This window comes from Hibiscus syriacus, unplaced genomic scaffold (genome assembly GCF_006381635.1).
Source record: "Hibiscus syriacus cultivar Baekdansim isolate YM2019G1 unplaced genomic scaffold, ASM638163v2 tig00110429_pilon, whole genome shotgun sequence".
Lineage (NCBI taxonomy): Eukaryota > Viridiplantae > Streptophyta > Magnoliopsida > Malvales > Malvaceae > Hibiscus > Hibiscus syriacus.
The window spans coordinates 11,899,629-11,924,342 of record NW_024062733.1 but is presented as its reverse complement, the minus strand read 5'-3'; the positions used below and the strand labels follow the sequence as shown (position 1 = coordinate 11,924,342).

The 24,714-nt window shown below is 34.9% G+C and overlaps 2 protein-coding genes across 4 annotated transcripts; one reads left to right on the top strand and one right to left on the bottom strand.

The window, feature by feature from the left end:
• Nucleotides 1-8,774: 8,774 nt before the first annotated feature.
• On the bottom strand, nucleotides 8,775-9,161 carry LOC120125059. Its single transcript, XM_039143562.1, has one exon. The coding sequence runs from the start codon at nucleotides 9,159-9,161 to the stop codon at nucleotides 8,775-8,777; it is 387 nt and encodes a 128-aa protein (XP_038999493.1).
• Nucleotides 9,162-20,942: 11,781 nt separating this feature from the next.
• Nucleotides 20,943-22,953, top strand: LOC120124965 (heavy metal-associated isoprenylated plant protein 37-like). 3 transcript variants are annotated; one of them, XM_039143508.1, is made up of 4 exons: nucleotides 20,943-21,073; nucleotides 21,168-21,225; nucleotides 21,343-21,418; nucleotides 21,757-22,953. In XM_039143508.1, the coding sequence occupies exons 2-4, from the start codon at nucleotides 21,187-21,189 to the stop codon at nucleotides 22,827-22,829; spliced, it is 1,188 nt and encodes a 395-aa protein (XP_038999439.1). In that variant the 5' UTR covers nucleotides 20,943-21,073; nucleotides 21,168-21,186; the 3' UTR covers nucleotides 22,830-22,953. The 3 variants fall into 3 exon arrangements, with proteins under 3 accessions (XP_038999439.1, XP_038999438.1, XP_038999440.1); XM_039143509.1 differs by having other exon boundaries at nucleotides 20,945-21,225; nucleotides 21,757-22,122; nucleotides 22,213-22,953; XM_039143507.1 differs by having other exon boundaries at nucleotides 20,944-21,225.
• The last annotated feature ends 1,761 nt before the right edge of the window (nucleotides 22,954-24,714 follow it).

Genomic DNA, 24,714 nt, shown 5'->3' with positions numbered 1-24,714 from the left:
AAGTGATTGGATCCACTTGATGTCTCCGATATTCTTGTTACTATTATTTTGAAGAAAAATCATTATATGAAGTCTCCTCACTACGTTATCTATGGTTTCAACTATTAAAAATCATTTGTTATTTTTCGCTCCATGTTTTTTTTATCAAAGATGAATCTTCTCATTTTTTCTATGTAATTATGAAAGTGGGTGGTTAGTTGGAAGTCCTATTCGTAGATGGGTATATTGGTAGATGTTGATTAGCAAATTCTGATACCCTCACCTTCTGGTGGATCTTTGCAAAAAAATAACTAATTAACAACTGCAGAAACATTATGTGAATATATGTTCCAGTAGGGGCTCTTTACCTATAGCCTCTAATTTTGTAAAGCTTGTCTATCGGTAGATTTTCTTACTGTGCTTTGACGGTTCTTGCTTCGGCTGTATTGCCTAACTGTGAACAAGAAACTAAGTCTTAATCTTGTTTTGCTCTACTGTGCTGGCTAGTGAATGTGAGATCTCACTTTATTAACTCGTGAATGTCGTTCCAGATTCCAGTTAGTGCTAGTGATTTTCTCTTTAATTAATGTGTTATATCAAAGAAAGAAAATTAACTATTATGATTCTTGGTATTAAATCAAATTTGAAGGTTGTCCGCCCTTTATTCGGTAGGATAACTATTATGTAATTTTCTTTTGTCGATGGATTTGTAGTCACCATTTTTCATCTATTACCTTACATTATTATTATTATTATTATAAACCCAAAATGCCCAAACTAATTCCAAAATCGGCTCCAAACCAAAGCCCTAACCCAAACATCTAACCTAAACCTAACCTTAACCCCTCTTTTAGCTGCTGCCGCCGCCGCCAAATATGAGCTCCACAGTCGCCGACCGAGCTTGTCCAAAGAAAGTTCGGAGAAAATGATCCTGTATTGGACATGGTTGAAGAGAAAATCCTCAAGCGCAAGCGAAAGCAAGTTGCCTCAGGGGCATGGTGCACTGGCGTGAAGAACTGGTGGAGCGGTGCTCGGTCACAGTGGGGTGATGTAAATGCCGTGAAGCCCGGACCTCAGGAAGTTCAGTGAAACCATAACGAACCTTCTCAACGACTGGAATTCAAAGTCCAATCAGTGCACTTGAAGAAGGTGAATATGACAGAGACTCACTGCAATGACCTTTGCATCCAAGTTTTCATGAAAGGTTCAAAAGAACAACATCAGATTAGGTACGTTCTTTTGGTCTGTATGTCTGTTTTTGGGGGTTTCCTCTCAATTATACAGTTGAGAGAGAAACGATTATAGATTTTTGTCGACAATGTTGGCTTCAGCTGTAGTGTTTTAATGGTGAAAAAGTCACCCAGAAGCCTTCATTTAGAGGACTATCCTCTTGAGCTGCCCATTTGCATGCTGTTGTTTGTTCTTCTATCCTCCTTTCATTTGGCACGTTGAATTGATGCTACGAGCACAAAACCCATTCACTAAAATCTCTTGTTCTTTATATATATATATATATAGATTTTTCATAAAGTTTTGGTTAGTCAGTTGAAAGTCTTATTTTACTGATGAATTGAATCGATTTGTTCAAATAAATGAAAATAATAATAAACAAGTTAAATTAAAATCTTCTTAATTTTATTAAATTTTAAGTTGAGGCATATAGATTTGAGAGTATATATAAATATACAAGCTAATTACAATGCAAAATGAGAGAATACTATATTTGACGTTATATTTATTTAACTTGTCAACCTGCAAATAATTATTATCACCCTAAGTCCGAGACTAGCCCAAAGAGTTGATTTATAAGTAGAGGGAATGGATATCGACATTCAGTATATTGTTTGTTCCCAATATTAAGTCTTATACGATTTTGCTGTTGGTTGTGGCAAAGAAAACAACTTGTTGAGGTTTAGCGAACGATGAAAGATGAGGGTTTGGAGTGTATTGTAAGGCTAGCAAGCATGATGCCGCCATTGAATTGTTTCATGAGATGGAGGCAAAGAGTTGTAAGCTAACACCTAATGTTTATTGTACTTCAATTAATGGTTTAGGTTCAGAGAAGAGGTTAAGTGAAGCTCTTGAGTTTTTTGAACGTTTCAAGAGTTGTGGATTCGCTGTTGAACGCAAGTCAAAAAAGAGGGGAGAGTTTTTCAACAAATTGGGCAGCAATCATGGGCTGCTAGATGATATTGTTGAAAAAATATTAGGCACCGAATGATGCATCATTTGTTGAAAATGGTAATGGATAAATCATACATTTAGCCATTGTATTTTTTAGGGTAATTACAAGATTAGTCCCTAAGCTTCAACTATAAATACCCTAGCCCATTTAGCTTCAAAATCATCCCAAAATCCCAAATCATTTTCTTTCTCCCAATACTAGAGAGTTTTCTTGTGAGTAATGAGTGTTTTGTAAACACTTGTAAATTTTCTCTCTTAGTAAAATATCTGCAGCAGTCCGGAGACGTAAGCAAAATTGGCTAAACTCTGTTATCAATTTCGGGTATTATTTTTCCGCTTTTATTTCACTTTCTCACTAATCTGGTTATAGGGAAATTACTCGTACTCGTTTATTTCCCAACAACTGGTAATCAGAGCTTTTGGTTGTCAATTTTGTCAATTTTTTGCGAGGTTACTATTCACGTGAATAGTGAATTTTGTGAATAGTAAAATTTTGTCGGCGATACGAATTTGTCGACGGAAGTGTTCTAATACACGGTGGTTCGCAAGAACTGTCAGAAACGATCCAAACGAAGCCAGATTCGAGTGGGAGCGATGGCTGCAGACGAATGGAATGTGAAAATTGAAAAGTTCGATGGTGTGGACTTTGGCTTTTGGAAGATGCAGATTGAAGATTTTATGTACCAGAAAAATCTATATCAACCTCTCTCAGGAAAACAACCAGAGGGTATGAAAAATGAAGACTAGACTCTTCTCGATAGACAAGCCCTCGGAGTTATCCGACTGACCTTCTCGACAGACAAGCCCTCGGAGTTATCAGACTGACGTTGTCCTGAAATGTTACTTTCAACATAGCAAAGGAAAAGACCACGGCGGGTCTTATGGCGGCTCTCTCTAGTATGTATGAGAAGCCATCGGCCTCAAACAAAGTTCATTTGATGAGGCGATTGTTCAATTTGCGAATGGCGGAAGGGGCATCAGTGGCTCAACACCTAATTGAACTCAACACAATCACAACCCAGTTGAGTTCCGTGGAAATTGAATTCGATGATGAAGTTCGAGCTTAATTCTCATCATCTCTACCAGACAGTTGGAATGCTACTGTTACAGCAGTCAGCAGCTAGTCGGGAAATAGCAAATTGAAATTCGACAATGTTCGGGATCTGGTATTGAGCGAAGAAATTCGACGGAGAGAATCGGGTGAAGCATCAACCTCCTCAGCCTTGCACACAGAGTCTAGAGGGAGAACTTCATAAAGAAATTCAAATCGTGGCAGATCCAAATCCAGAACATGAAAATCAAGAACGGGAAAGAAAGATTATACTTGTTATAATTGTGGCAAGAAGGGTCACTTTAAAAAAGATTGTCGATAACCAAAGAAAGATACCGACGCACATGAATCTGCCAACATGACAGAGGAGACATGTGATGCCATGATTCTAAGCGTCAACAGTCCGATTGAATCATGGATCCTGGATTCAGGGGCATCTTTCCACTCCACCCCATGCCAAGAAATCATGGAGAACTATGTCAGTGGTGATTTTGGGAAGGTTCATCTAGTTGATGATGAAACCTTGAAGATCGTCGGAAAATGAGACATCCGACTAAAGCTGCCAAACCAAACCACCTGGACGCTGAAGGGAGTGAGACATATCCCTGGCCTCAAAAGAAATTTGATTTCTATAGGACAGCTTGATGGAGAATGATATAGCATAACCTTTTCAGGCTGTGAATGAAAGATTACCAAATGAGCACTCGTCATTGCTCGTGGTAAGAAGATCGGTACTCTATATGTAACATCAAATTTAGAGAATATCATTGCTGCAGCAGATACTGATGGAAAATCAAACCTATGGCACCAAAGGCTTGGTCATATGAGCGAAAAAGAGATGAATACACTTTTGTCAAAAGGGAAGCTGTCAGATCTAAAGAATGTAGATGTCGAACTATGCGAGGATTGTATCTTTTGCAAACAAAAGAAAGTAAGCTTTGCAAAGATTGGCAAGACACCCAAGGTTGAAAAGTTAGAGTTGGTTCATACTGATGTATGGGGACCATCTCCAGTTCCATCTCTTGCAGGCTCATTATATTATGTCACCTTCATCGATGATTCTACAAGGAAGGTGTGGGTTTATTTTCTGAAGAAGAAATCATAAGTCTTTGATAGCTTTAGAAAATGGAAGGCCATGGTGGAAAATGAGAATGGTCTGAAAGTCAATCGATTGAGGTCTGACAATGGAGGATAGTACAGAAATAGGAGATTCAGAGATTTCTACGCAAACAATGGGATCAAGATGGAAAGAACAGTTCCCATGGCACCGCAGCAGAGTGGCGTAGCAGAACGCATGAACAGAACTCTGAATGAATGTGCCAGAAGCATGAGGATACATGCTGGATTGCTCAAATTTCTATAGGTTGAAGCTATCAACACTACGGCTTACCTGATCAACCGTGGGCCCTCAGTTCCTTTGGATAGCAGAATACCAGAGAAAGTTTGGAGCAAGAAAGAAATAAACCTTTCACACTTAAGAGTGTTTGGTTGTATTTCTTATATACATATAGACTCTGCTCAAAGAAGTAAACTTGATGCTAAGTCCAACAAATGTGTCTTTGTTGGTTATGGCGGTGATGAGTTCGGTTACCGGTTTTGGGACTACGAAAATCGAAAGATCATCAGAAGCAGAGATGTCATTTTCAATGAGAATGTGATGTACAAAGACAAGTCAACTGTAGAATCAAGTAGCTCCAATACGGATGCTGAAATAAAGGAATTTGCTAAGTTTGAGGAGATTTCTAAAAATGATGTTCAGATCAATCCAGAAGTAGTTCAAGAAGAACCAGGCACACCAGAACTGAGACGCTCCTCCAGAATTTCTAAACCAACCCAACGATATTCTCCTTGTTTGCACTACTTGTTCCTGACTGACAATGGTGAACCATAGTGTTATGATGAAGCAATGCAAGTGGAGGATTCAGTCAAGTGGGAGTCTTCCATGAAAGATGAGATGGACTCGCTTATGTCAAATCAGACATGAGAATTAGCTAAATTATCACCAGGCAAGAAAACGCTCCACAACAAGTGGATTTACAGGATCAAAGAAGAGCACGATGAGAGCAAACTCTACAAAGCAAGATTGGTTGTCAAATTTTTTCAGCAAAAGGAAGGTATTTACTACAATGAAATTTTCTCTCTAGCTGTAAAACTGTCTACAATCAGACTGGTGTTGAAAATTGTAGCTGTAGAAAATTTACATCTTGAGCAGTTAGATGTAAAGACAGCTTTCCTTCATGGTGATTTAGAGGAAGAAATCTATATGAGGCAGCCAGAAGGCTTCATAGAGGCAGGAAACAAAAACCTGGTATGCAGGTTGAAGAAGAGTTTGTATGGTTTAAAACAAGCTCCTAGACAGTGGTACAAGAAGTTCGATTGCTTCATGAGTAGCAGTGGTTTTACCAGATGGCAAGCAGATCATTGTTGCTACATCAAGAAGTTCGACAACAACTTCATTATTTTATTGTTGTATGTTGATGACATGCTTGTTGCAGGTTCAGACATGCAAGAGATTATAAAATTGAAGCAAAAATTGTCGAAGCAGCTTGCAATGAAAGATCTGGGTGCTGCAAAGCAGATTCTAGGGATGAGGATCAAGAGAGACACAAAGTCGGGGACATTGATGTTATCACAGACTGAGTACATCAACAAAGTACTCTCCAGGTTCAACATGCAAGATGTTAAATCAGTAAGTACACCTTTAGGTGTTCATTTTAGACTCTCCAAAGAACAGTACCAAAGACGGAGGAAGAACGTGCACACATGGTGAAGGTGTCGTATGCCTCAGCAATTGGAAGTCTAATGTATGCCATGGTTTGTACTAGACCATATATTACTCATACAGTGGGAGCTGTTAGCATGTACATGAATAATCCGGGCAAGGTACACTGGGAAGCAGTCAAATAGATCCTCAGATATCTGCGGGGGTACTACAAACAAAGCACTTTGTTTCAAAGGTGGAGATACGATACTAACAGTCTATGTGGATGCTGACTTAGCCGGAAACGTTGACATCAGAAGGAGCACTACAGGGTATGTTTATACTCTAGGAGGTACTGCAGTGACTTGGGTTTCTCAACTACAGAAGATAGTTGCTCTCTCCACAACTGAAGCAGAATATGTTGCTGTTATGGAAGAGTTAGGCAAGAAACAAGAAAACAATTTCTTGTATTGCGACAGTCAAAGTGTTATCCATCTAACAAAGAATCCGTCTTTTCATTCCAGGACGAAGCACATACAATTACGGTATCATTTTATTCGGTCTCTTCTGGAAGATGGGATTTTGAAACTTGAAAAGTTTAGTGGAGCTAAAAATCCGGCAGACATGTTGACAAAGACGGTGACCACGAACAAACTGAAGTTGTGTTCAGCTTCAGTTGGCATGCTAGAATAACATGACCAGAAATGCTGATGCATTGATCAAGGTGTGAAGAAAGATTAAAATTAGTTTTCAAGTGGGAGATTGTTGAACGCAAGTCAAAAAAGAGGGGAGAGTTTTTCAACAAATTGGGCAGCAATCATGGGCTGCTAGATGATATTGTTGAAAAAAATATTAGGCACCGAATGATGCATCATTTGTTGAAAATGGTAATGGATAAATCATACATTTAGTCATTGTATTTTTTAGGGTAATTACAAGATTAGTCCCTAAGCTTCAACTATAAATACCCTAGCCCATTTAGCTTCAAAATCATCCCAAAATCCCAAATAGTTTTCTTTCTCTCAATACTAGAGAGCTTTATTGTGAGTAGTGAGTGTTTTGTAAACACCTGTAAATTTTCTCTCTTAGTAAAAGATCTGCAGCAGTCCGGAGACGTAAGCAAAATTGGCTGAACTCCGTTATCAATTTCAGGTATTATTTTTCCGCTTTTATTTCGCTTTATCACTAATCTGGCTATAGGGAAATTACTCGTACTCGTTTATTTCCCAACAGCATGATGCCGCCATTGAATTGTTTCATGAGATGGAGGCAAAGAGTTGTAAGCTAACACCTAATGTTTATTGTACTTCAATTAATGGTTTAGGTTCAGAGAAGAGGTTAAGTGAAGCTCTTGAGTTTTTTGAACGTTTCAAGAGCTGTGGTTTTACTAGGCACCTGATTCGCTACTAGGGTTTAGGGTATAGGATTCGAGGTCTGATTCTGTGTTGTATATCCCTTTAGCCTTTTGAAATTGTTTCCTCCAATGGTTTGTGATCCGACTCTTTATAGGAGATCATGTGAATATCTACTGTCCTTTAGACATTTGATTGTATTTATCTGTATGTTTATGTATTCAATGCCAAAAGCCTATTCTTTATGTACAATAAGATGGGTCCTCTTGCCCATAGGCCTGTCGAGAAAGGAGAAGAAACTCCATTTTGTCTTCATAATTATTAACCCCTCAGTTGAGTTTTGACTTCATAATTTATAAATAATTATGATTAACCTTTTAATTTGGGCTAAGAATTTATGGTCTATAACAGAGCAAATATTATATGGGTTCATTTTTTTGGATAATTTTCATTTATAGATCCAAAGAGAAACGACCAAGCTGCTATAAGATAACAAAATTCTCTACACCCTTAGTCAAAATTCTAGACTAAACACATCTGCGTATATTTGATCTCTCTATACATTTTCAGTAAACTTCATACTAACAACGACACGAATGCATTGAACAACAGCATCTTCACCCCTCCTAAGTTTCCTGAACAAGCGAAAATTTCGTTTCTCTCAAACAAAGTAAATAAACGGACACCACACCACCTTCAAGACGAGAGTAAGGAGAGATCGACCTTTAAGAGCAGTACACGCCCAACCCACTTCCCTCGCTCAGTCATAAACTGTCATGCGCAATCCACGCAAGAGTAAGACATTTCTCCAAATGTCGAAGGAAAATGGGCAACCAAAAAAATGTGCTCCCTAGTTCAACCGCCCCATTACACAAGACACATACATCGTCCACATTCATCCCCATCCGGGATAACCTAACTTTTATCCCCAAAAGGGCTAACTAGACAATGATCGCATGTTTCGAAGTATGCATTGGGAACCAGACCAATTTGTGTCAATCCACTCTCTCCCTTTTCAATTTGATTTCCTCCCATGTTATCCTTGTCGAGGCACCACTAGGATATCTACCAGTCGCCCCAAAAATAGGAGTTCCCACCAACCTAAGGGCAAAGATTTTCCATAATCTCCAACTCATTGACATAGAAGTCTCCATAGTCCAAATGAATTTACCTTGAATAACATATTCATGAACCTATGCAATCCAAAGAGAACCTTCATTAGCGAGAATTTTTCTCAACTGCAAAACTCAAGCCTTATTCCAAACATTCAGGTTCCGTAGCCCAAGGGCCCCCAGCCTTCAAGAAACAAATCATATCCCACGCCACATTTGCTCTTGAAGTTCTCACATCCTGACCCTTCTAAAAAATCCTAGAAACTAATTACTTAATCCTTTTCTACAACACTCTTCGGAAGGATGAGCTGCATGCACCAATAATTCGATACACTACAAAGAATTACACGAATCGACTACAGTCTACCAACGTAACTAAGCTTATGATCAGCCCATTAATTAAGCATGGATCGAATCTTCTCAATCACACCCTGGTAATCTTTCTCACCAAGCTTTCTAATGACCAAAGGAACAACCAAATAACGAACTGGAAGCCTCCCCAATTTAAATCCATTACACTCACAAATCTTCGCAAGCTCTATCTCCGAAACCCCTGAAACAAACAAGTCACTCTTAGTCGCATTAAACCAAAACCCATACATCTCATGAAATATATCAAGAACACACTTAATCCCACAAACAGAGTCAAGAGACCCTCTAGAAATAATAATTAGATCATCCGCGAAGCAACGGTGGGTAAGACCAATCCTCTTGCATTTCGGGTGAAATATGAAGATCCCCTCCTTAACACCAAGGTCCAAAAGCTTGGAGAAAACATTCATAACCATCACAAAATTAAAAGGAGACAAGGGATCACCCTCTCGGATTCCTTTCCCCCCTTACAATATTCAACAAAACTATCATTAAAAGAAATAGAGAAGGGTATGTATGTGGTTTTCAACCAAACTCAAATCACATGTAATATGGTTTTGTATAAAAGAGGAGATCAAAACAGAGTATTTACAGTCTAAAATCAACTCCTTTAGATATAAAAAAATATTTCTCCCTATTCACAAAACTTGAAGAACAACTCCTCCAAACATCAATACCTTCACCAAATAGAAAAACACATGTTGATGGTAACATGTTAATTTTAATAATAAATATCATAACAATTTAAATTTCAAACCAACATAAAATAATTTAAATTATATTTTTAAAATTCTAAAAAAATAAAATTAAAAATGTGAAAAACCTAAAAAAATCGAGTTACAGAAAAACGATACATTGAACTCAAGGAAAATTATGGTGTACAACCGTCTAATTTAAGGTTAATGAAAGATGAGAAATGATTGCAACTAAAAATGTGATAAAAAAATATATTTTTCGGTTGAGTTCATCTTAAAATGTTGATTTTTTTCATAATATGTTTGATTTAAAGATATTTTTAACCATTTGATATTGATTAATATTACATCTCTAACATTTCAATTACTTAAATTTAAAATTTTAAATAATAACAACGATTCCTTTATTGTGAATATCGATTACTATTTTTGTGTGTGTTATTCTTAAATTAGACGGTGATTTTTTAGATTATTCCGAGAACTCGCACAACTCAAAATCCAAAGATAATGGAAGGGAGGTCCAACCTGAGAAAAAAGAATGAGATGAAATTAAACATACTATTCTGGTGATGTGATCTTCAGAGAATTTTTTTTATGTATTTTTTACCACTTTCTTGGGAACTGATCAAACTCCTTTTGGATCAAAAATAAAAAAGAAGTCAGTGGCAGTTATGGTAAAATAATGGGAATAAAAATCAACAAGACTTTATAAAGAAGCAAAGGGCAGTGAGATTTGAACAGACTAAAGAAATGAACGATAAGGGGGGAGTTTTTGAAAGCTTTTAGGGTTAGGGGCAGCATGCATGGCAGTGAAATTTGCAGCCAAGTAATGATGCCCCTAAACACAGTCTCACACACTAACCGAGCTTTGTGTGATTGCGTGCTGTCTTTATGTTTGAAAACTGAAAACAACAAAGACAAAAGGATCCATTAGGCACGAGGAGGACCCAATATGTCCTCAAAGCTGAATGCTCAAACCCACACAAGCTGGCTGCTGCTGGTTGAATGCGCGTTTTTGGCCTTTTTTGTGTTTTTCAATACACGAAACAGGTTAAAATAAGGGCATGCATGATTGGGAATTGTGACCCATAAAAGGTTCAAAATACAACTATAAAGTTCTTTTCTTTTGTTTCCTTTCTGATGTTTCATTTAGACTCGCCGGTCACCCCTCTATCACGTACTTTCTATGATCACTTAAAAAGAGAATTTTTTTGTAAGGGTAAAATACATAAATAGTTTATCGACTATAAGGTAATATTGTTTCGTTGAGTCAATTTATAACTAAAAGTTACGAAATGATCTTGTGTCTATAGGACATTATTTTATCGAATTCATCAACTTTTAAAAGTTACATAATGATTATATTACCATTTATATGTTTTAAAGTTATCTCTTTCTTTTAAAAATTTGACGACAATTTGAGTTTGATGATAACTTTTAACCGTGATATGATAAAATTTAATCCCAAAATCTTAAACGACTATCATATCTCAATAAACACATGAACCTTCAACTCAAACTATCATAAATTTATTAACGAAAAAAGACGAGTTTGTAACATATGGATAATTGAGTGATCGTTATGTAACTTGTAATAGTCGAGGGATTCGATAAAACAACATTATATAATTAATTATTATTTATAACTTTTAATAATTAAGAGACTCAACAAAACAATATTCTATAATCGAGAATCATTTTATACTTTACATTTTTTTAAACAGTCCTTATATTCAAATAGGCCTTGACTATGCGGTTCTTATAGTCTCGTATCCATGTCATAGAATGTCTAATTTTGTGTGTAGATTTCTTATTTTATCTCTTTGTTTCGATTTCTATCCGACTGTATTTAGTTTAGAATTTTAAAATAATATTAATTAAGATTGTTTTTTAGCTCGTGTTTATACTTATAGTTACTACATTGTACTACTACAGTTGGAGTTAATTAAATTTCAAAAAGAGAATAAAAAATATTTAAATTAATTAAATCAAAGTAAAAAGACTAATTTCATAATATAAAATTTATTTGTAATGATTTCTCGTTATTTAAAGTTGCTAGATCAAATAGTCCATCAATTTTGAATTCAACTAATTCCAACTTTGAAGTTTAATGAAAGTTATTTTGAACGGTTTTGGGCACTTTTAGTCTTGATTTTCTTTAGATTTAAGGGTAAAATATACAAATGGTTATTCAACTAAAAGATGTTATTTTCTTCATTCTCCACTATTAAAATTTATAAAATGAACTTCGATTGTGGGATATTGGTGTGTTGAGCCTCTTGACTATTAAATGTCATAAAATGATCATCCGACGATTCAGATGTTTTAGACTCGTCATTTTATGTTAAAAAGTTGACATTTATCTGTACATGAAGTTAACCTCTTGACTGAGATATAATAAAATCTTATCTCATAACTGTTTGAGTTATATAATCGTTTGAGATTTTGGATTCATTATTTATCATATGAATAGTTTGATGATAAATTTATAATTTTTAATAATCGATGGACTCAACAAAGCAACATCCTACAATCGAAAGACGATTTCGTAACTTTTAATAGGGGGTTGGTTCAAGTGGTAAGCGGCTTGATATCGCTTATGCATGTCTCATATTCTAGTCTTTGTGTATGCAGAAAATTCCCGCTGAGAGACTCATCCATCAATGTCAGGTGTGCGACACAGGTCAACCTAAATTAATCAAGACAATACCTTAAAATTAGAGATTAACCAACAAAAATAACTCAATAGAATAATACTCTATAATCTGATAACATTGATGTACTTTACCCTATTTTTAATTAGTTCCCCCCCTTAATTATACGTATTTCCTATATAGTGTTGATGGCAGAAGAGATTTGTTAGGCAGCATGGAATGGGTTGCAAATTTGATGAAACTCAATTTTGAGAGGCTGTCGAATGATTGACAGCAGGGATGGTAGCACGTGATAATCATGGAGAGATTTCTATCAGATGTCTGATCAGGTTATTGGTGACATGACCGACACAAAAGGCTTATCATTTGACCATTCAGTTTGGTCTTTATTAATTGTGTTTATATAGTGCGTACGTTTTTTATTAATTGATTAATTTTTTAAGTGAATTAATCAGTCTAAACTAATAAATATACATGTAAGCCTAATTACTAAAATGGTTGGCCCTACATTGATATTTTTGTCCATAAAAACCTTAGTATTAGACCAATACGTGATGAAATAAAAATGAAATAAAAATATAGAATGTAGTTGTGATATACTTACTCTTACATGTACCCGTTGAAGATATTAGAGCATTTGAAAAGCATTTCTTAAGTAGCCGTTTTTTTCTACAATTTATATCAATTTTATTCACCAATTCAACTATTTCTTTTTTAATTTTATTTAATCGGCGGCGACACCGATTTTGATGCTGATTATCGCCCATCGATTATATTTTTTCTTTGTTTTTAATTTTTTAATAAGAATGATTATGTCATTGTGACATGTTATTTGCCTTTATGACACGTTTATCTCTGTCTTTATGACACATGTTTATTTTCCTTTTGGTAGCTTACAGTTTTTTACCATTGTTTATGTTTATCTTTTTTTATATGGTTGGATTTGACATCGCCATGACTAATAAATATGGCGCTTATTTGTTATCATGCTGCCTCGGTTTGATTTGGATACATGTTTTGCGCTCGTGGATAGTTTTCTCACGTCGTTTGACTCTGATTTGCGATTTTATCGGTGGTCTTTCAGTAGTTCCATCATCTTTTATGGTTTGTTTACTGATGCATTCAAATTTATTCATATATTTATTTTATTCGAGCATTTGTTAGGGTTTTTCAACCTTTTTCATTCATGGTCCTTGTGTGATCTAGGTGGCTAGTTTTTGTGTTAATGGTTATAGGAAAATGTCCTAATTATAATTTAGTTTATGATTACGGTTATGTTCGTAAATCTTCATTGTAATTTTGAATACTTTCTATTTTTAATAAAACTAGTGACTTTCTATAAAAGAAAAGAAAAAAAAAACATTCTTTAGGAAGCGAACAATAGAACCTTCATTTTGTAGATAAAAGAAGGCATAATGCAACAAAATAACCCTAACGTTTGACAGTATCGTCAAATTTACCCGTATTGATTTTTTTACACATTTGATCACTTAATGTTTCATTTTGGGTCAAAAAAACACTATGTTGATGGAAACCGTTAGTTAACTGCCGATCAACACCTGATGCTAACCAAACTCGTACAGATGGACGTAGATGCTGATGGCTTATCCAACTCATGGTACATGATGATGTGGCAGGTCCTCGTGTGATGTCACATCAAAATTTTTTTGTAGATTAATTAATAATTATTTTTACTAAATTAAAAAAATTCAATCAGATATTTTCGCGTTAAACATGGTATTTTTTTAATTAAATTAGGAAAAATGGGATTAAACCCCCAAAATATGCAATCTCATGAGATTTAAACTTGGGTCTAGTGAATGAAAGGCTCAATGCCTAACCAACAAACCAACTCACTTGGATGTTATTGTTATATTAATAACAATATTTAAAGTGTATTGTAGCCATCAAAACCACAACACGAACACTTTATAAACTTTTATTTTAATTTTTTATTAAATTTAAACTACATACTCTCTAATTAAATTAATATTTTAAATAATAATAATAATAATTCAAAATTTATAATCTTTAAAAGAAAATAAAATGATTTAATATTTTATTTTAAATTTATTTATATTATTAAATTACATACTCTCTAATTATAAATAATTTTTTATATTTTTATAATTTGATATTTTAATTTTATTTAATTTAGTCTTGTGACTAAAATTATTTATTAATTTTTTAGTATTAATTATTTTGGACATAAGATTAAATAAAAAAGTTTATAAATTTAATAAAAAATTAAAATAAAATATTAAATCGTTTTATTTTTTATTTAAAATATGAATTTAATTAGAGAGTATGAAATTTAAATTCAATAAAAAATTTAAATTTTTTTATAAAGTACTTGTGTTGTGGTTTTGATCGATACAATGCACTTTAAATATTGTTATTAGCATAATAATAACATCCAAGTGAGTTGGTCTGGTGGTTAGACATTGAGTTTTTCTTTTCATTTACTTGACACAAGTTCAAATCCTATGGGATCTATATTTTGGAGGTTTAATCCCCCTTTGCTAATTTAATAAAAAAAATCATGTGTACCACATGACAATAACTGATTTGTTGTTATTAATTTTGTAAAAAAAATAATTATTAATTAATTTACAAAAAAATTGTTCGTGTGGCATCACATGTGGACGTGTCACATCAGCATTTAGTCCACGTGTACGTGCTTGGTCAGCAAGCATTGGACCATCAATTGACTAATGGTTTTTATCCAGGGATTTTTTTACGCAAAATTAAACATCGAGTGATCAAATGTGTTAAAAAATAGGGCAACGTATAGTAATGGTCACTGAACTTTTTTAAAGATTGCATTTAGGTCCCCTAACTTTTAAAACTTACAGTAAAGTCCTCTGACATTTAGTTCGTTTGCAATATGGTCCTCGACGTAACTGACCATTTGAAGCCGTTTATAATATGGTCACTGAACTTTTCAGGCACTTACATTTAGGTCCCCCAACTTTTAAAACTTGTAACATAGTCCTCAATTTCATTCTAAACCCTAAATTCTAAAATAATTCAATTACATTTTAAACCCCAAATTTTAAAATACTTTAATTTAGGGTTTAAAATGTAATTAAAGTATTTTAGAATTTGGGGTTTAGAATGTAATAAGTGTTTTGGAATTTTGAACATGCATTTGATATTTGACAGTGTTTACTTCAATATAAATTTGATGTTTATTACATGCACATCCAATGGCCGTCGCACTTTGAACATGAAAAGTGCACCTATCACGATTATTGCATAAACCGTTGAAGTAAAAGTAACAAGGCCAATTTGTCTTGTTCGTAGTTGCCGCACTTTGGTGTGACAATCCAATAAGTTTGGATGGAACTTGAGCATACACATCCAACGGCTACGAAAATAGTAAAGAGTTTTAATTCATAGGACTACAACATACAACCAAACCATGACTAAAATAAACCAAGAATATCAATTAATAACTCATTCAAAATGAGGACTTAATAAATAAAGGGAAAGAGGTTCGGTCATAGTCACTCCAAAAGCTAAGGCGTCAAATGGGTTGTTTAAGATAAACATTAGATGGTAAATACAACATTATCAGTTACAAATGCATTAATGACCTACCCTTTTAACATATAATTACTTCTAATGTTCCACGTTTAATGTTCCTCAATAGTCAAACATGATGAGAATCTAAAGTAAATAACGGAACTAAAATCATAAGACCCTATAATTCTTATAAATTCATGGCATGTCAGCAATAAAAGACATTGTAAAACATAGAGGACACTGCAACAAACATATATATGCCAGAAATGAAGGTGCAAATGTGCAATGACCAGGCAACATATCAAGTAGTTGCTCCAAATATACTACCCTGTCATGATGCTTTTCGATTTGTATGCATTCAGAATTGTCTTTTAAAGCTATAATTTAATACAGGTTCAACTGTAAAATTTCTAAAACATGTAAAAAAATTCAATTCGTTCACGATATATCAGTTCCATAATCAACTTTTAAAACTTATTAAAAAAAATACGAGCTCACAGGACGCCAAAAACCACATGTCAGATCAATACAATTCCCAGTAAACTAGTACCATCAGTCTCTCGGATTAAGTTTGGCTATTTCACTATGTCGATACTCACAACCAATTCCCTGATTTAAAGAAAACCCAAACAAGAAGATCAAAAAGCATTTAGCCTAGGACCCTATTTCACTTCTATTTTGATGGACATAATATTTTTCATAAGGAGTACTAAAAGTTTTGATTAAGAAGAAATAAATAAAATTAGATGGTTTTGGTTCAAAGTAACACTGAATATCCATATCCTTGACATGCAGTTCCAGAAACATAAAAATTTTAACAAAAAACACATAATGCGAGCTGAAAATAGGAAAGTGCGAAAGAGGAAAAACTTACTTCCGGATAGCCCAAAAGAGAAATTAAATACATTCTTGCAAGTGAGGGGATAGGCTAAGAAATAAACGCAATCGGTGTTGCGTTCCAGCAATTTTTGCTCCATTTTTTCTTTGTAAATAAAAAGCTGAAAGACATAGCACTGCTTGGGTTTACAATTTTACATGGCGGAAAACTGAAGAACAAAAACCAAACGAGATTGCATGTGAGCGAAAGAGACTGAGAGGTGAAGCGTTGTTTGGGATTTTATTATATTTGATCATATGTTAAAAATCTTTAACCATAAGGATTAAACGAAGAAATTATTATATGCCATTTATACAAAATAATTCCAGCTTTGTTTGTGACTTTCAACAATGATACTTAGTTCATCTTAGTAGTATTTGTTAACTATGCATTTCTAACCCCATTTTTTCTCACAAGCATTTCATCGAACATCTATGCTTCACCTGAGATGACATGTATATAACATTACACCTTGAATCGTTGATGGTCCCGATAGTCCCTTAGTCGGGTCTTTTCTCAATGGACCCTTATTCAAGTCAACACCTCCACAGAATTCAAAGTTAGATTAGAATTTCACATGCATCCCCGACTGAAAAGTTACGTTGAAAATGAGAAGATATAAGCAAAAAAGGAAATTCGAGATCGGAAATGAATTTGGAGTTTAGAATGAAATTGAGGACTGTGTTGCAAGTTTTAAAAGTTAGCGAACCTAAATACAAACGCCTAAAAAGTTCAGTGACCATATTACAGACGACATCAAATAGCCGGTTACGTCGGGGACTATATTGCAAATGGACTAAATGTTGGAGGACTGTGTTGTAAGTTTTAAAAGTTGAGGAACCTAAATGCAAACTTTAAAAAAATTCAATAACAATTACTATACTTTACCCTAAAAAATAATACGAGTAAGTTTGACAATACTATCAAACATTTTACGTTATGCCATAAAATAAATTGATTTATAAGTGTTGTTTTAAATTGAGATATATATAAAAGTTTTAATATAATATATATGTCACATCAAATGTTAATTTATTAGGGTTTACCACAAAAGAAAAAACCCTTTATAAAGGTGGAAAATGATAACACTTTCAAACTAAACAGCTGGACCACAAATGATCGAGGAAACCTTGGCTTTCCATTATTTTTAATGCAAAGCTTCAAAAGCTTCTGCCCATACGCCCTAGCAAACAAACATTTTGTTTGTACCTTTCTACGTCTTCTTTTACCACTTTTTTTCTTTAGAAAATTTTATATGCTGAAGCCGTTTATTTTAGGTCTAGATATTTAGGATTTATTTGGGTTTGAAGTTTAGATTTAAATAATAAAAAATTATGTAAAGTGGGTTTTCACTATTTATATATCAAAATAACCCCGCACTAAATAATCTCAGTAATAAAGGAATAATTGTTATTCCTTATGGTCTTGTATTCGAGCACTGGAAATGTCAAGGATGTAAGCGTTAAATGTCTCATGGCCAAAAATTATATTTGAACAAATACTGTTTTGTATTAACCCCAAATTAATAAAAGAAAATCAAAATAATATTTTTTTTCTTTTTTAAATAAATGTAATTGGATTGCATGAAGCTTAATTCTTTCTCATTTCGTAATTTAGTCTTCCCAAGTTGTAGAGTATGAAAAATAAAATTTAAAAAGTTGATTTTATAATTAAAATTTTATTCATTGTGAAAGGGAAACAAGCTTCGGGTTTCAACAAAGTAAATTGTAGAATAAAGTGTTACGGGTTCAAAACCAACACTTACAACGTAAAATAAGTAATTTAAAAATATTTTATTGATTTATTACACAATTTATTAAAGGACACATAAATACTGATCATTGTTTACAAGCAATTAAAATTTGATTAAGTTAGGTATTATATTTATAATCGTTTGCTAAATGAGTACAAGAGATTTAAATTTTGAGATATTTTTTAAAAAGTAAAAGAAATTTATTTTGAATTTTTTTATTAAAAATATTTAAATATTTAATATTTTTTTTTTGCTTTTTTAAATAATTACATCCATGATAGGATGGCAACGGGCCGGATTCGGGCCGGGTATTGTCCCCCGACCCTGTCTCCGTTTAAAAAACTCGTACTCGTCTCCGCTTAAAAAACCGCAGGAATTTAAACAGGAATCTCCATCGGGTAATCGGGGAAAACCGTGGGGAAACGGGTATTCCCGTTTAGCATAAACGGGTATTTAAACGGGTAACGGGTTAGGTATCGGGCCGGGTATATATATTTAAATTAAATATATAAATATATATATATATTAATTTAAATTAAATTTATTAATATTATATATATAATAATTATTTTTAATATTTATCAGGTCGGGTATCGGGCCGGGTAATCGGGTAATCGGGGCGGGATTACCAAACCCGTCCCCGTCCCCGTTTAGCATAAACGGTTTTTTCCCATCCTGTTTAATTCGGTTTTCCCCGTCGGATTCGAATTTTTTTGCCATCCCTAATCCATGATGACTTGATTATGAATAAATTTCAATCTAATTGTCAATTTTTTAAATTTTATTAATAAAATCACTTCATAAAGTTATAAAATAATCCGACCTCTTACACTATTTATTTTACATTAAATAAAGTATATATAATTTACCCCACCTTAAATGAGCCTACTTATTTTTACCACATTATCCAAAGAATTTTGCCATTCATTCATTAGTCTAGAATTTAAATATTAAAAGAATATAGTTAATAAATACGAATGCATTAAATATTAGAAGAATATAATTTGCCCTAGGAGTAATGATTACAATTGTTCAAAGGAGTAAATACATAAGATTCAACCTCTGTTCTGAAAACCGGACCGGATTGGCCGGTTTAATCGAGAACCGTTGCTTAGTTTGGTTTAATCTAAACCGGTTGAACCGTTATTAGTGAACCAGCCAGAACCGCTGAACCATTCGAATCGGACCTGCTGAAAATCGGAAAAAACCGGGAAAAACCGGAATTTTTATTTAAAAAAAAAATAAACCAAACAACGTCGTTTGTTAAACGAGCCAAGTCGAACTCGAGTATTGCTGAGCTCGACTCGAACTTGAAAACTTTAAAAGTAAGCTCAATTCAACTCAAACTCACAAGCTAAAAATTATCAAGTTAAACTCAAACTCGAAATATAATATTGAAACTTGAACTAAAAAAGGCTTGAACTCAAAAAAAATTAGAAGCTCAATTGAAGCCTAAAATTCGAGCTTGATTGAAGTGAAAGAATAGTTATATAATTATAGTTATATAATTTTGTTATGAATTTTTTAACCCCAAATTTATTTTTTAATTATAGTTATATAATTATATTTATTATTTAATATGTTTTACCTTAAATATTATGTTGTAGTTAATTTGAATCATTTTGTTTCACTTGATTTTATGGTTTTTAACTTATATATGTTATGACTTGCTTTGAATATGACTTGTGATATAAAAAATTATTTTTTATTAAATATTTTTAGTATTTTTATTTAATTTTTTAAATAATTATGACGTCGTCCGGTTCTTCCGACCGGTCGGACCGGTTCGACCGGTTGAACCAGTGAACGGGTAACATGACCGGTTCGTTAACCGGTTCAGTTATGAAAACCATGGATTCAACTGCAAAGAGAGACTTTAAAAAATTAAAGGAAGAAAAGGGCAGACGGAGAGATGCAAAAATTGTGTGTTACTCAAAGGAAACAAAAAGGAAAGTGAGTTTTGGAAGAAGAAAATGAGCACAAGTTATAAGATTGAAAGCAACCTTTGAAAGGAATTAGCCGCAGAGCAGAGTCAGGTGGGTTGGTTTAGGCCACCGGGTTCATTGCAGTGAGCTTGTGGACACCATGAAAATACATGCAACTATGCAAGTAAACGTTAGAATTTGGGGAGTGAAGAACAAAGGGACAATCTTCACAAGTCCCCAAGCCGAGTTAGATAAAGCCGTTGGTCCCAACTCTCAACCAACTCGCTTTCTCATTGAGTTTACCATTGATGGGTTTGTGAACTGAAACCACTCTATGAATTACTAAAATAATACTTTCGGGAACCATTCAGATTTCGATTCACGGAGTATCATATAACAGAAAGCTTTGATTTTTCAGCGAATTCTTACCATCATTTTCCCCCGATAATTATAAAAGTTTGAAAATTGTACATGTGACAAACAGGACAAGGATAGATGTCTGCTTGTCAAGTCGCTGTTCTTTTATTGTTTTCTCTTCGGTATTTAACGTTAAATCACATCACCCTCAGAATTCGAAACAGTCTGCAGCAATTCCCAAACCCCCACCTTTCCTCTCTCTCTCTCTCTCTATTATTATTATTATTATTATTATTATTATTATTATTATTATTATATTATCATCATATATCTTTCCTCTGACTTCCATTTCTCTCTCTCTCCTTCCTTACGGTGCTGGTGGGTTTAATTTTACTCTCCTTGTTTGCCTTAGTGTATAGGGTTTGCTTTTCTTTCTTGTTGGTATTAAAGGGAAGAAAAGGAACTAGCTTTCAAGCTTATAAAGTCCATGTGCTTTTCTTTTGTTGTCTTTTGAGTAGTGTTGAACAAGAATGTGTTGTTTAAATCTTCTCTAGCTTACCTGCCTTGTCCTCTTTTTATTTTTACTCCTGTGTTTGCTCTTACCGAGCTAGTGTTTTTCATTCATTCAAAAAACAGAGGTGAAGATATGACTAAAGAAGAAAACTTTAAGCTGCTCAAGATTCAGGTCTTTCTCTTGTTACCCTCCTTTTTGATTTGTTTACTATTAACAAATGTAGGTGATGCTGGTCTTTTGTTCTGAAGAATCTCTTTTCCCCCCTCTTGTTTTGTTTTTCTTATCCAGACTTGTGTTCTCAAAGTGAACATACACTGTGATGGTTGCAAGCAGAAAGTGAAGAAACTCCTCCAGAGAATTGAAGGTGCTCTTCTCACTTTTCTCAAATGTTTTCTCTCTTCCTATAATCTGTTTTGCTGCTTGGCTGCTGAGAAAATTAGGAAAAAAAGGAGACCAGAAGAATCATGAGTCTTATGCTTGTAGTTCCAAAAAAAAGTGTTCAGCTTTGGGATTTTTCAGTTGTAATGATTTATGATCTTGACTTGGACTTCACTGCAACTCATCTTCATTGGAGAAATGATTACACAACATGGACATTTCTTGAATTAGAGTTGAGATATTTGGAGTCATAATTGGTATCACATGGTTTGGCTGATCTGTTTCATGTAATTTTCTGTTTGTTGTTTTGTTCTTTGTTCCCAGGTGTTTACCAAGTAAGCATAGATGCTGAGCAGCAGAAAGTTACAGTCTCAGGGAGTTTTGATTCTGCAACTTTGATCAAGAAACTGTTCAGGGCTGGTAAATATGCTGAGGTTTGGTCCCAGAAGTCCAACCAGAACCAGAATCAAAACCAAAAGCAGAAGAACAACTGCATCAAAGATGACAACAAGAGCAACAACAACAACAAAGGCCAAAAGAAAGGTATACTGAAAGGGATTGATGCATTCAAGAACCAGCATCAGCAGAAGTTTCCCACTTCCATTCCTGAGGAAGATGATTATATGGATGATTATGACGAAGAAGAGGATGAAGAAGAGGAGATGCAGTTTCTCAAACCGAACCAGATCGGTCAGTTGGGTCAGCTCGGTGGTTTGCTTGGACAACAAGCACTCGATGCTGCAAATAATGCTAAAAAATATGTTGAGAACAATTCTGCAGGTTCCAGCAATAATAATATTAACAACAATGTTGGGAAGAAAGGGAACCCCAACCAGAATATGGGGGTGAAGGTCAACCCTGGTTTGCTTGATCAGAAAACATTGGCAGCTCTGAAGATGAATAATGCTCAGTTAGGCGGCTTAAATGCCGGTGCCGAGGCCAAGAGGGGAAACGAAATGAACTCCATCGCCGGTCTTTCCGGTTTTCATGGAAACAATGCTGCTAATGTTTTTCCTAATGCTTCTGTTTTAGGAGCCAATCCCAATGGTTTGGGAGGATATCATCAAGTTCAATCCAACAATTGCTTGCAGGGGCCATCCCCAACGAGTTTCCCGAACGGTGGATTCACTACCGGTCAATATCCATCACCGATGCTCCTGAACCACAACGGCTACAACCACCCATCGTCGTCTATGATGAACATGCAGAACAGGCAACTACCTCAGATGATGCATCATAGATCCGCTTTAATCCCCCCTAGCACCGGCTACTATTACAATTACAGCATTCCACCATACACATTCCCTGAAGTCCCCAATTATGCTAATCATCATCAATCTATTGCAACAGCCCATATGTTCAGTGATGAAAACACAAGCAGCTGTTCAATAATGTAATGAGAGGATGTAATTCTACTGTGTACCGTAGGACATGTTGGAGTCAAAATCTTGTCTGTTTATGGTGTAGATGGTTAAGTCCATGTTATCTTTTATCTTATTTAAGTATTCAACTTCAGCTCCGCATGCTTGTGTTTAATCTTTATAATTAATTGAATAATTGTTTGAGAATTATTGTCAAATTAAATAGTGGAGTCTTATTTTATTCCAATTGGAGACAAGGTGACATCGGTTACTGCAAACTTCACAGAGAATAATGACAGTAGGTAGGGCCAAGCTAGGTTGACACCATGTGTCACGTTAGTGTTGCAAAGTCTGTGCTTTTTTGGTAGATGGGGTGCACGTGCCCCTATCGTGCGACTGCCATTGGTTGAGTTACGGTGTCGGTCAGCCTCAGCCTCAGCCCCGGCCAATGGGAAAAGCACAGGGACCACCTTAAACCAACCAATCTTGTTCAACTGCAATACAAGCAAAGCTTTGCCAATGGCAGAAACAGAGAGACGATTACAATGTTTTTTTTTTTAATAATGGATCTCATGTGATGATAGTTTGAATCTTCTTCCATTAGTTGACTTAAAGCTGTGCAGTTTTAATTCTCACAAAAGAATCTCAGTCCATCAGACGCAGATGAATATGATAGCCGTTGAAAGGGAGATGTCTAAGATACTCTGAGAAGAATTTAAAGATGGCATTTAATAATTTGCATGAAAAGTAAAAGGAAGAATTAGAAAATAGAGAGAGAGAGAGAGAGAAGTGTGGGAAATAATGTTAAGTTTGATTGTTGGTTGGTTAGTTGTAAAGAGGTTGTAATGAAAGCGGGGGAGCCTGCATGAATAAGAATTCATAATCATAGCCAGAAATATTAATGGAGCAGCCTCTTTTGCAGAATCCCATTTATGTCTGCATAATTCACATCAGCATTTCCTCATAAAAAAAAGTAATGAGAGGTGAAATTGTTGTTTGCACAGTAGGTATAGCAAATTTGTGCAAAGGGTAACCAATAAAAACTCCAAGCTTTGCTGTTTGATCAAAATCTGGGCTTTCAAGAAGCAGTTCAAGCAATTTCCCAAAAGAAAATTAGCTTCAAATTCATGAGCAGTGAAGATACTAATTTTTTTATCCATTTTTTATTATTGTTATTATTTTTATTTTATAATTATATTATAATTATATTATTATTATTAATATTATTTTATTACACTTCAGGCCCAGAGGCCCATTTACAGACCCAACAATAACCGGCCCAGTTACAACAGCCCAATAGAAACTCTAAACTCAACTAGGGTTTCAACATCTTCATCCAGCCGCCTCTCTCTTTCCACCGTTGGATCTGATTTGATCCAACGGCCAAGATGGCTCCAGACAAAACCCTAGGGTATCATACCCTAGGGACCACGCGGCGCCGCCTCTGTCTCCAGCCGCCCCACGTCAACGTTCCAGCTGCCGTCGCCCTCAAAGAAGCCTCCAGAAGCGCCACCGAGCCATCCACATTGCTACCCTATGGTGAGTCACCACCATAGTTCGGTGACTCACCGAGGGCCATTCCATTACCCGGTTCGATGAACGTCTCGACGAGGTTATAAAACCTTGGTTCACCTGCAAACAAAGAAAAAACACACGGCAAAGGGAGAACAAGCAAGACCAGAAAGCAACCAAAGAAACCAAAAAAAAAAGGGAGAAGAAGTTGAGAGTCTTACCACCAAGAAAAGCAACTGTCGCCGGAAACAACCAAAACCCGAAGGTATTTTCGTAGATTTGCTCCGATCGGGAGCTTTTTAAGAAAAATGGTCACCAGAACCGTCATTAGGACGGTCCGATCTACGTTTTGGTGTAAAATAAAATTTTCCGACCACCGGATGTAGTGGCCGGCGGTGGGGACGGCGAC